Here is a 14324-nt window from a genome sequence, read left to right on the forward strand (position 1 = left end):
AGAGTTCCTGCAGCAGGTTGTTTGAAAGCAAAACTCCCTCTTCCCGTGCTGCTCCCCCGATAGGGCGGCCCGGGGGAGATGAGGGGGGGGGGGAGGGAATGAGGGCACCTCCTAGAGGCGTCGATCAGCGGGGCAGTCCCGCTCGCCAACCCCGCCCCTCCCAACTTTCAGTTTCGATTCCGGGAGCGGCGAAAGTTGAAGGAGAAGCAGAGGGGTTGGGTTGATGGTTGATCGTACGGTGAGTAACAGCAGACGAGAGACCTGACACCCAGTCCCGTTACCGCGTTGCCCGTCGCCCTCCAGCCCCAACCCCCTAACGGCCTACTGGCCCACCCTAGTTGTCTGGCAGCTCGGCCGGACCGGGAGCAAAGGGTCGAGAGTCTGGGAACTATTGCAGAGTGAGCAGGTTTTCTGTGGCGGGCCCCTCCGACGGCGGAACTGACCTGCTGAGTGTTCTCCTGACCACACTGACAGCGTTCTGCCCTCCCCACCCTGCCCCTCCATTTAAACATTTGTAACCCCCTGGGTCACTCAGCTCCTTCCCGTCCAGGGGGAGCGGCCTTCGGCCCCGCCAAACTGGGTAATCAGCTGGTGTGGATGCTGTGTGATGTCCCCGCCTCGCCCAAAACCAGACAGTACACCATATGCGATTAAATGATTACAGTTTATAATGATTACTATAACTAAGTAATTAATAACGATACAGTATACATGAAGGAAAAGAAAATAAAGAAAAGGCGCCAAACTTGTCAAAGTCCAAACCACCTTGTGCACGACCGTTGAGCTGAATTACCTTAGTCTTGTGGCCCCCATTCGATGCCCCCGCTTGGGGTCCGTTCCTCGCACAGCTGACAGCGTCGCGCCCTCTCTCTCTCTCTCACCCCCTCGCACCGACCTCCCCAAAAGCTCGCCAACAATCGCTTACAGACTCGGAAGAAGGAACAACATTAATCCCCATTTGGTTTACAAAAGAATACAATTCTCGTTATCAGTAAATTTTAACCCAAACAAGCTTCCAGCACTCTCTCGCAACAAAGAAACGTTCCTACTTTTAACAAAACAAAGAAGCCATTTTGAGTAACGTATGCAGTAACAAAGAAAAAGAAGAAAACCCCTTTACACATATTTAGTTTCCGTTGTGACGGCTTGTTACCTACCTCTCGCTTTCATTAACGTTCGTTAACCCTCCTCGCTCCACAGATCGTGCTGCTGGGATTTGCACCATCTCCTGCTTTAACTCCGGCACGTAACCCAGGTAACACCCGGCAAGTACCTGAAGAATGGGGTGGAAATTGGTAGCAAATGTGTTTGAGGGCAGGAAACAGTCCTCGGTGTGATGGAAGAGAAGTTGAACAAAGCAGCGATAATAATAAGCTCGGACTGGACGTTAAACTGCTCCACGTAAACCCACACAGAGAGACATAGGGGCTTGGACCTTGACACGGATTTAGTCCAAGTTATTCTCTGTGAGATCACGTTCACGCACAGGGAGACTGGTTCAAGGAAGTAAAGGGTTCTCGGACCAAACTGGCGTGGATGAAGATGCTAAGAGATTGGATAGGCAACTATGGTGGAGATGAGCATGTTGGGACCACAGAAATGTTGACGCGGCAGATATGATCAGATATGGGGAAAGGCATAATGAGAGAAAAGGGAGTACAGAAGAGGTTAGAAGGAAAAGGTTAATATATGGCTAATACCAGGGGCGTGGTTTTGCGGTGATTGAAGGAAAGTACTGGGGATGTCAGAGGTGGAGTGTTGAATGTCGGGGTGCTGGTGGGGGCAGGTATATTAGGGCATTGTAAAAAACGTGGGTGCTGGATAAATGGAGCGCTATGTGGGAGGGAAGGTTAGATCAATCTTACAAAGCAAACACGAGGAAATCTGCAGATGCTGGAAATTCAAGCAACACTCACAAAATGCTGGTGGAACACAGCAGGCCAGGCAGCATCAAGAGGCAGAAGCGCTGTCGACGTTTCAGGCCGAGACCCTTCATCAGGACTAACTGAAAAGAAAGATACTAAGAGATTTGAAAGTAGGGAAATTTGAGAGGGAAATGTGAAATGATAAGAGAAGACCAGAAGGGGTGGGATGAAGCTAAGAGCTGGAAAGGTGATTGCCTAACCTGCTGAGTCTCTCCAGCATTTTCTATTCTGGCCATTTTCAACACTTGGTGACATGTAAGTGACAGGTGAACACCAGCATAGCAGCTACAGCTTCTAGTTTGTCTGTTCAGCAATGGCGGCTGTCCAAGCCGTGGTCAGTGCGGCCAATAGTGAGAAAAATCAGAGCCCTGCATTTGTCACTGGGTAAAGCTTGGGATCCATAACTATTGAAGTGGTAACAGGAAACAGTGTTTCTGATAAAGCAGGATCGATGTACCTTCATGGGCTGTGAAGGCTGAGTTACAATCCTGACTTCGTTCCCCAAGGTTAGCTGCACTTCCCAGCGTGGCCCATAGATGGCTCTGGACCCAAAGCAATGGAATCGAGGGCTGGCAAAAATATTTGGGATTAAGTCAGACAACTGGAGACAGGCAGTAAACAAACGATCAGACATGGCCTCTTTTCTCCCTCTGGGCCACGCTCTCCCCCACAGCACTGACATCAAGTTCTCAGGAGATCTTCCCACGAGGGCTTCCAGTCTTACAAACCCTTCCCTCTTTTGTTCAAGAACCAATAGTATTTCATTGATTTGGCCTGTTCCTGTCCAACTGGGACCCACGAAGGGAATTGGTTAGGTCTGGAATCCAAAATTCCCCTTTACCACCACTCTCCTCCATCCAGCGGAATTAGTTCTTACTCTCAATAATTTCTCCTTTGGCTCCTCCCACTTCCTCAAAACCAAAGATGTAGCCATGGGAACCCGCATGGGTCCCGGTTATGCCTGCCTTTTTGTTGGCTTTGTGGAACTGGAACAGTCCATGTTCCAAGTCTATACGGGTATCTGGCCCCCTCTTTTCCTTTGCTACATCGACAACTGCGTTGGCGCTGCCTCCTGCACGCATGCTGAGCTCGTTGACTTCATTAACTTTGCCTCCAACTTTCAGCCTGCCCTCAAATTTACCTGGTCCATTTCCGACACCTCCCTCCCCTTTCTAGATCTTTCTGTCTCCATCTCTGGAGAAGGCCTATCTACTGATATCTACTATAAGCCTACATACTCTCACAGCTACCTGGACTATTCCTCTTCCTACCCTGTCTCTTGCAAAAATGCCATCTCCTCCTCACAATTCCTCCGTCTCCACCGCATCTGCTCGCAGGATGAGGCTTTTCATTCCAGGACGAAGGCAATATCTTCCTTTTTAAACAAAGGATACTTCCCTTCGTCCACCATCAACTCTGCTCTCAAACGCAACTCTCTCATTTCCCACACATCTGCCCTCACCCCATCCGCCCGCCATCCCACTCGGGATAGGGTTCCCCTTGTTCTCACCTACCACCCCACCAGCCTCCAGGTCCAACGTATAATTCTCCGTAACTTATTCCACCTCCAACGGGATCCCCCCTTCTGCTTTTCACAGGGATCGCTCCCTACGCGACTCCCTTGTCCATTTGTTCCCCCCCCCCACATCCCTTCTCACCAATCTCCCTCCTGGCACTTATCCTTGTAAGCGAAACAAGTGCTACTCCTCCCCTTACACTTCCTCCCTCACCACCATTCAGGGCCCCAGACAGTCCTTCCAGGAGAGGTGACACTTCACCTGTGAGTCGGCTGGTGTGGTATACTGCGTCCGGTGCTCCAGGTGTGGCCTTTTATATATTGGTGAGACCCAACGCAGAATGGGAGACTGTTTCGCTGAACACCTACGCTCGGTCCGCCAGAGAAAGCAGGATCTCCCAGTGGCCACACATTTTAATTCCACGTCCCATTCCCATTCTGATATGTCTATCCATGGCCTCCTCTACTGTCAAGATGAAGCCACACTCAGGTTGGAAGAACAACCCCTTATATACCAGCTGGGTAGCCTCCAACCTGATGGCATGAACATTGACTTCTCTAACTTCCATTAATGCCCCTCTTCCCCTCCTTACCCCATCCCTGACATACTTAGTTGTTTATTTATCTCTCTCTCTGCCCATCACTTTGCCTGTTCTCCATCTCCCTCTGGTGCTCCCCTCCCCCTTTCTCCTGAGGCCTCCCGTCCATGATCCTTTCCCTTCTCCAGTTCTGTATCACTTTTGCCAATCACCTTTCCAGCTCTTAGCTTCATCCCACCCCCTCCGGTCTTCTCCTATCATTTCGCATTTCCCCCTCCCCCACTACTTTCAAATCTCGTAGTATCTTTCCTTTCAGTCAGTCCTGACGAAGGGTCTCAGCCCGAAACCTCGACAGCGCTTCTCCCTATAGATGCTGCCTGGTCTGCTGTGTTCCACCAGCATTTTGTGTGTGTTGCTAGATCGATCTTATGATAAGTTACAAGACAGATCAACAGAGTGTCGTGGGCCGAACGCCCTGCTCTGTTCTATGGACAGGAACAGGCCAAATCAATGAAATACTATTGGGTCTTGAACAGAAGAGGGAAGGGTTTGTAAGACTGGAAACCCTCGTGGGAAGATCTCCTGAGAAGTTGATGTCAGTGCTGTGGGGGAGAGCGTGGCCCAGAGGGAGAAAAGAGGCCATGTCTGATCTTGTTTGTTTACTGCCTGTCTCCAGTTGTCTGAGTTAATCCCAAATATTTTTGCCAGCCCTCGATTCCATTGCTTTGGGTCCAGAGCCATCTATGGGCCACGCTGGGAAGTGCAGCTAACCTTGGGGAACGAAGTCAGGATTGTAACCCAGCCTTCACAGCCCATGAAGGTACATCGATCCTGCTTTATCAGAAACACTGTTTCCTGTTACCACTTCAATAGTTATGGATCCCAAGCTTTACCCAGTGACAAATGCAGGGCTCTGATTTTTCTCACTATTGGCCGCACTGACCACAGCTTGGACAGCCGCCATTGCTGAACAGACAAACTAGAAGCTGTAGCTGCTATGCTGGTGTTCACCTGCCACTTACATGTCACCAAGTGTTGAAAATGGCCAGAATAGAAAATGCTGGAAAGACTCAGCAGGTTAGGCAGTGAACAGAAAACGTTGACGTTTAAGGATGAAACCCTTCATCAGAATTAGGAAAAATGTGAAATGTAAATGAGACACTTTTTGTCATCTTTTCTTTATTCTATATTTAAAGATTTTTGATCAATGTTGAGTTCACTACAAATTTGCTTCAGGATCACCACCTCTCTCTAACAGAAATTCCCTGTCTTTGTCTACTTACTCTAACCTAAAATGATGACTCTGTATTTCTCTGCGTGGATGCTGGCTATTTCCCACATTCACACTTTCGGTATTTACAGTTTCTTGCATTTCACTTTGAGTTCAAGAACCACGAGGTAATGTTACAGCTCTATAACGTTAGATTACAGTTGTAATATTGTGTTCAGTCTGGTCACCTGAGGATGTGGGAGCTTCAGAGAGGGTGCAGAGGAGATTTACCAGGATGCTGCCTGGATTAAACAGCATGTCTTATCAAGATAGATTGAGCAAGCTAGGGTTTTCTTCTTTGGAGAGAAGGAGTCTACAATTTGATGAGACAATTAGATAGTGTGGACAGTCTTGTTCGCAGGCTGGAAATGGCTATTACAAGGGGCATAATTTTAAGGTGATTGGAGAAAAGTATAGCGGGATGACAGAGCTAAACTTTCTTGCACAGAGAGTGTTCAAGGAGTGGTGGGCAAGGCAGATACACTAGGGACATTTAAGAATCTCCCAGATCGGCATACCGATGACAGAAAAATAAAGGGCTGTGTAGGAGGGGTGTGTTAAATTGATCGTAGTGCAGATTAAAAGATTGACACAGGATTGTAGGTCAAAAGGCCTGTCCTCTTTGTAATGTTCTGTGTTCCCCATTGTATAATATCAATGTTTTATTGGGTGTTTCCTTGTTGCAGGTCATGGCGAAAGAGCTGGTGACTAGCTTTGAGGAGATTTTTCAGTGCTATCTCTGCAGTAGGCCAACAACAAGTCCGAAGCTCCTGCAGTGTCTTCATACCTTCTGCGCAGGCTGCCTGGAGCGTGAATGCCAGCAGGATGATGTCAAGTGTCCCATCTGTGAAATGGTGACTCATTCAAGTGTCTCCTCCCTGCGGGACAATATACTGGTGTCAAACTTACAGAACAGCATGAGGAAGCAGCAGCAGATTATGGGCAGTGGGGAGCTGCACTGTGCCTCATGCGAGGGGGTCACGTTGGCAGAGTATATGTGCCCGGAGTGTGACAAGCTGCTGTGCAGTAAGTGCCTGGCGGTCCATCAGGTGCTTATGGCTGATCACACAAAGCACGTGCAGACCTTGGGAACCCTGAGAAAGCTGAACTCAGATGAATTCTTGAAGATTCTGAGAAGATCTAAGGAACTCCCCTGCAGTATCCATGAAGATCAGCAGATTAAGTAAGGTTTGCCCTGCAGGTTGGGCTTGGTTTTTTAAAATTAGGCTTGCTCCTTTTTGCTCGCCATTTCATTTCAAACATTTGTAGTTTGCAAAATCGGGTAGATAAAGACGAGAAAACACTGTGGTCCACAGGGGGAATGAGGTTCAGACAAACCGAGGGGCTGGTAGTGAGGATTTATTAGAGTGACCTCCAGACAGATATGACCATAGATCACCCTCAAAGTTGCCAGGTAAGTTGATAGGATGTTTAAAAAGGTGGCTGGTGTGTTGGCCTTCATTTGATGGAGGATTCAGTTCATAAGCCACAAAGTAATGTTGCAGCTTTATAAGCAGCTGCAGTAGTGTGTTCAGTTCTAGTCGCCTCATTATAGGAAGGATGCGAAAGGTTAGCAGAGGGTGCAAAGGAAATTTACCAGGATGATGCCCTGACTACAGAGCATGCCTTATGAGCATAGGTTGAGTGAGCTGGGGCTTTCTGCTTTAGAGAGGAGGAGGGTGAAAGGGGACTTGATAGAGGTGTACAAGATGATAAGAGGCATTGATAGAGTGGGAGGAGATTTGATAGAGTTATACAAAATTGAGGCATTTAGTAAGGATCAATGCAAGCAGGCTTTTCCCTCTGAAGTTGGGTGGGACTACAGTTAGAGGTGAAGAGTGAAAGAGGAAGCTTCTGTGCTCAAAGGGACATAAAAGTGTGGAACAAGCTAGCAACCCAAGTGGCACATGCAAGCTTGATTTCAACATTTAAGAGAAGTTTAGATAGGTCCGTGGATAGTAGGGGTTTGAAGAGCTGTGGAACTGGTGCAGATTGTTGGGATGAGGCAGTTCAAATGTTTTTGACCAAAGGTCTATTTATGAGCGTATGCTTCCTATCACTGTGACTCCATCACAGACTGGTTTCCAGTCTAATATCACACTGACTCCATCACACACTGGTTTCCAGTCTAATATCACACTGACTCCATCACACACTGGTTTCCAGTCTAATATCACACTGACTCCATCACACACTGGTTTCCAGTCTAATATCACTGTGACTCCATCACACACTGGTTTCCAGTCTAATATCACACTGACTCCATCACACACTGGTTTCCAGTCTAATATCACTGTGACTCCATCACACACTGGTTTCCAATCTAATATACTGACTCCATCACACACTGGTTTCCAGTCTAATATCACACTGACTCCATCACACACTGGTTTCCAGTCTAATATCACTGTGACTCCATCACACACTGGTTTCCAGTCTAATATCACACTGACTCCATCACACACTGGTTTCCAGTCTAATATCACTGTGACTCCATCACACACTGGTTTCCAGTCTAATATCACACTGACTCCATCACACACTGGTTTCCAGACTAATATCATACTGACTCCATCACAGACTGGTTTCCAGTCTAATATCACACTGACTCCATCACACACTGGTTTCCAGACTAATATCATACTGACTCCATCACAGACTGGTTTCCAGTCTAATATCACACTGACTCCATCACACACTGGTTTCCAGTCTAATATCACACTGACTCCATCACACACTGGTTTCCAATCTAATATACTGACTCCATCACACACTGGTTTCCAGACTAATATCATACTGACTCCATCACACACTGGTTTCCAGTCTAATATCACTGTGACTCCATCACACACTGGTTTCCAGTCTAATATCATACTGACTCCATCACAGACTGGTTTCCAGTCTAATATCACTGTGACTCCATCACACACTGTTTTCCAGTCTAATATCACACTGACTCCATCACACACTGTTTTCCAGTCTAATATCACTGTGACTCCATCACACACTGGTTTCCAGTCTAATATCACTGTGACTCCATCGCACACTGGTTTCCAGTCTAATATCATACTGACTCCATCACACACTGGTTTCCAGTCTAATATCACTGTGACTCCATCACACACTGTTTTCCAGTCTAATATCACTGTGACTCCATCACACACTGGTTTCCAGTCTAATATCACTGTGACTCCATCGCACACTGGTTTCCAGACTAATATCATACTGACTCCATCGCACACTGGTTTCCAGACTAATATCATACTGACTCCATCACACACTGGTTTCCAGACTAATATCATACTGACTCCATCACACACTGGTTTCCAGTCTAATATCACACTGACTCCATCACACACTGGTTTCCAGTCTAATATCATACTGACTCCGTCACACACTGGTTTCCAGTCTAATATCACTGTGACTCCATCACACACTGGTTTCCAGTCTAATATCACTGTGACTCCATCAAACACTGGTTTCCAGTCTAATATCATACTGACTCCATCACACACTGGTTTCCAGTCTAATATCACACTGACTCCATCACACACTGGTTTCCAGTCTAATATCACTGTGACTCCATCACACACTGGTTTCCAGTCTAATATCACACTGACTCCATCACACACTGGTTTCCAGTCTAATATCACTGTGACTCCATCACACACTGGTTTCCAGTCTAATATCACTGTGACTCCATCACACACTGGTTTCCAGTCTAATATCACTGTGACTCCATCACACACTGGTTTCCAGTCTAATATCATACTGACTCCATCACACACTGGTTTCCAGTCTAATATCACACTGACTCCATCACACACTGGTTTCCAGTCTAATATCACTGTGACTCCATCACACACTGGTTTCAAGTCTAATATCATACTGACTCCATCGCACACTGGTTTCCAGTCTAATATCATACTGACTCCATCACACACTGGTTTCCAGTCTAATATCACTGTGACTCCATCACACACTGGTTTCCAGTCTAATATCACTGTGACTCCATCACACACTGGTTTCCAGTCTAATATCATACTGACTCCATCACACACTGGTTTCCAGTCTAATATCACTGTGACTCCATCACACACTGGTTTCCAGTCTAATATCATACTGACTCCATCGCACACTGGTTTCCAGACTAATATCATACTGACTCCATCGCACACTGGTTTCCAGTCTAATATCACTGTGACTCCATCACACACTGGTTTCCAGTCTAATATCATACTGACTCCATCGCACACTGGTTTCCAGACTAATATCACTGTGACTCCATCACACACTGGTTTCCAGTCTAATATCATACTGACTCCATCGCACACTGGTTTCCAGTCTAATATCATACTGACACCATCGCACACTGGTTTCCAGTCTAATATCACTGTGACTCCATCACACACTGGTTTCCAGTCTAATATCATACTGACTCCATCGCACACTGGTTTCCAGACTAATATCACTGTGACTCCATCACACACTGGTTTCCAGTCTAATATCATACTGACTCCATCGCACACTGGTTTCCAGTCTAATATCACTGTGACTCCATCGCACACTGGTTTCCAGTCTAATATCATACTGACTCCATCGCACACTGGTTTCCAGACTAATATCACTGTGACTCCATCACACACTGGTTTCCAGTCTAATATCATACTGACTCTATCGCACACTGGTTTCCAGTCTAATATCATACTGACTCCATCACACACTGGTTTCCAGTCTAATATCACTGTGACTCCATCACACACTGGTTTCCAGTCTAATATCACTGTGACTCCATCACACACTGGTTTCCAGTCTAATATCATACTGACTCTATCGCACACTGGTTTCCAGTCTAATATCATACTGACTCCATCACACACTGGTTTCCAGTCTAATATCATACTGACTCCATCGCACACTGGTTTCCAGTCTAATATCACTGTGACTCCATCACACACTGGTTTCCAGTCTAATATCACTGTGACTCCATCACACACTGGTTTCCAGTCTAATATCACTGTGACTCCATCACACACTGGTTTCCAGTCTAATATCACTGTGACTCCATCACACACTGGTTTCCAGTCTAATATCACTGTGACTCCATCACAGACTGGTTTCCAGTCTAATATCATACTGACTCCATCGCACACTGGTTTCCAGTCTAATATCACTGTGACTCCATCACACACTGGTTTCCAGTCTAATATCACTGTGACTCCATCACACACTGGTTTCCAGTCTAATATCACTCTGACTCCATCACACACTGGTTTCCAGTCTAACATCATACTGACTCCATCACACACTGGTTTCCAGTCTAATATCATACTGACTCCATCACACACTGGTTTCCAGTCTAATATCACTGTGACTCCATCACACACTGGTTTCCATTCTAATATCATACTGACTCCATCGCACACTGGTTTCCAGTCTAATATCACTGTGACTCCATCACACACTGGTTTCCAGTCTAATATCACTGTGACTCCATCACACACTGGTTTCCATTCTAATATCATACTGACTCCATCACACACTGGTTTCCAGTCTAATATCACACTGACTCCATCACACACTGGTTTCCAGTCTAATATCACACTGACTCCATCACACACTGGTTTCCATTCTAATATCACACTGACTCCATCACACACTGGTTTCCAGTCTAATATCACACTGACTCCATCACACACTGGTTTCCAGTCTAATATCATACTGACTCCATCACACACTGGTTTCCAGTCTAATATCACACTGACTCCATCACACACTGGTTTCCAGTCTAATATCACACTGACTCCATCACACACTGGTTTCCAGTCTAATATCACACTGACTCCATCACACACTGGTTTCCATTCTAATATCACACTGACTCCATCGCACACTGGTTTCCAGTCTAATATCACACTGACTCCATCACACACTGGTTTCCAGTCTAATATCACACTGACTCCATCGCACACTGGTTTCCAGTCTAATATCATACTGACTCCATCACACACTGGTTTCCAGTCTAATATCACACTGACTCCATCACACACTGGTTTCCAGTCTAATATCACTGTGACTCCATCACACACTGGTTTCCAGTCTAATATCACTGTGACTCCATCGCACACTGGTTTCCAGTCTAATATCACTGTGACTCCATCACACACTGGTTTCCAGTCTAATATCACTGTGACTCCATCACACACTGGTTTCCAGTCTAATATCATACTGACTCCATCACACACTGGTTTCCAGACTAATATCATACTGACTCCATCACAGACTGGTTTCCAGTCTAATATCACTGTGACTCCATCACACACTGGTTTCCAGTCTAATATCACACTGACTCCATCACACACTGGTTTCCAGTCTAATATCATACTGACTCCATCACACACTGGTTTCGATTCTAATATCATACTGACTCCATCACACACTGGTTTCCAGTCTAATATCACTCTGACTCTATCGCACACTGGTTTCCAGTCTAATATCACTGTGACTCCATCACACACTGGTTTCCAGTCTAATATCACTGTGACTCCATCACACACTGGTTTCCAGTCTAATATCATACTGACTCCATCACACACTGGTTTCCAGTCTAATATCACTGTGACTCCATCACACACTGGTTTCCAGTCTAATATCATACTGACTCCATCACACACTGGTTTCCAGTCTAATATCATTGTGACTCCATCACACACTGGTTTCCAGTCTAATATCACTGTGACTCCATCGCACACTGGTTTCCAGTCTAATATCACTGTGACTCCATCACACACTGGTTTCCAGACTAATATCATACTGACTCCATCACAGACTGGTTTCCAGTCTAATATCACTGTGACTCCATCACACACTGGTTTCCAGTCTAATATCACACTGACTCCATCACACACTGGTTTCCAGTCTAATATCATACTGACTCCATCACACACTGGTTTCCATTCTAATATCATACTGACTCCATCACACACTGGTTTCCAGTCTAATATCACACTGACTCCATCACACACTGGTTTCCAGTCTAATATCACTGTGACTCCATCACACACTGGTTTCCAGTCTAATATCATACTGACTCCATCACACACTGGTTTCCAGTCTAATATCACTGTGACTCCATCACACACTGGTTTCCAGTCTAATATCATACTGACTCCATCACACACTGGTTTCCAGTCTAATATCACTGTGACTCCATCACACACTGGTTTCCATTCTAATATCACACTGACTCCATCACACACTGGTTTCCAGTCTAATATCACACTGACTCCATCACACACTGGTTTCCAGTCTAATATCACTGTGACTCCATCACACACTGGTTTCCAGTCTAATATCACTGTGACTCCATCACACACTGGTTTCCAGTCTAATATCACTGTGACTCCATCACACACTGGTTTCCAGTCTAATATCACTGTGACTCCATCACAGACTGGTTTCCAGTCTAATATCATACTGACTCCATCGCACACTGGTTTCCAGTCTAATATCACTGTGACTCCATCACAAACTGGTTTCCAGTCTAATATCACTGTGACTCCATCACACACTGGTTTCCAGTCTAATATCACTCTGACTCCATCACACACTGGTTTCCAGTCTAACATCATACTGACTCCATCACACACTGGTTTCCAGTCTAATATCATACTGACTCCATCACACACTGGTTTCCAGTCTAATATCACTGTGACTCCATCACACACTGGTTTCCATTCTAATATCATACTGACTCCATCGCACACTGGTTTCCAGTCTAATATCACTGTGACTCCATCACACACTGGTTTCCAGTCTAATATCACTGTGACTCCATCACACACTGGTTTCCATTCTAATATCATACTGACTCCATCACACACTGGTTTCCAGTCTAATATCACACTGACTCCATCACACACTGGTTTCCAGTCTAATATCACACTGACTCCATCACACACTGGTTTCCATTCTAATATCACACTGACTCCATCACACACTGGTTTCCAGTCTAATATCACACTGACTCCATCACACACTGGTTTCCAGTCTAATATCATACTGACTCCATCACACACTGGTTTCCAGTCTAATATCACACTGACTCCATCACACACTGGTTTCCAGTCTAATATCACACTGACTCCATCACACACTGGTTTCCAGTCTAATATCACACTGACTCCATCACACACTGGTTTCCATTCTAATATCACACTGACTCCATCGCACACTGGTTTCCAGTCTAATATCACACTGACTCCATCACACACTGGTTTCCAGTCTAATATCACTGTGACTCCATCACACACTGGTTTCCAGTCTAATATCACACTGACTCCATCACACACTGGTTTCCAGTCTAATACCACACTGACTCCATCACACACTGGTTTCCAGTCTAATATCACACTGACTCCATCACACACTGGTTTCCAGTCTAATATCACTGTGACTCCATCACACACTGGTTTCCAGTCTAATATCACTGTGACTCCATCACACACTGGTTTCCAGTCTAATATCACTGTGACTCCATCACACACTGGTTTCCAGTCTAATATCATACTGACTCCATCACACACTGGTTTCCAGTCTAATATCACACTGACTCCATCACACACTGGTTTCCAGTCTAATATCACTGTGACTCCATCACACACTGGTTTCAAGTCTAATATCATACTGACTCCATCGCACACTGGTTTCCAATCTAATATCATACTGACTCCATCACACACTGGTTTCCAGTCTAATATCACTGTGACTCCATCACACACTGGTTTCCAGTCTAATATCACTGTGACTCCATCACACACTGGTTTCCAGTCTAATATCATACTGACTCCATCACACACTGGTTTCCAGTCTAATATCACTGTGACTCCATCACACACTGGTTTCCAGTCTAATATCATACTGACTCCATCGCACACTGGTTTCCAGACTAATATCATACTGACTCCATCGCACACTGGTTTCCAGTCTAATATCACTGTGACTCCATCACACACTGGTTTCCAGTCTAATATCATACTGACTCCATCGCACACTGGTTTCCAGACTAATATCAC

General features: G+C 45.6%; 1 protein-coding gene across 1 annotated transcript in view; it reads left to right on the forward strand.

Annotated features, from left to right (window-relative positions):
- The first annotated feature begins 104 nt into the window (after nucleotides 1-104).
- LOC132401259 (protein PML-like) overlaps nucleotides 105-14324 on the forward strand; it is a 53638-nt gene continuing 39418 nt past the window's right edge. Inside the window, exons 1-3 of the mRNA XM_059983282.1 lie at nucleotides 105-238; nucleotides 1201-1255; nucleotides 5937-6433. Coding sequence (XP_059839265.1) covers nucleotides 5940-6433 — 494 coding nt within the window. The 5' untranslated portion in view covers nucleotides 105-238; nucleotides 1201-1255; nucleotides 5937-5939. The remainder of the gene's footprint in view (nucleotides 239-1200; nucleotides 1256-5936; nucleotides 6434-14324) is intronic.

Source organism: Hypanus sabinus, chromosome 10 (genome assembly GCF_030144855.1).
Source record: "Hypanus sabinus isolate sHypSab1 chromosome 10, sHypSab1.hap1, whole genome shotgun sequence".
In the NCBI taxonomy this organism is placed as follows: Eukaryota; Metazoa; Chordata; class Chondrichthyes; order Myliobatiformes; family Dasyatidae; genus Hypanus; species Hypanus sabinus.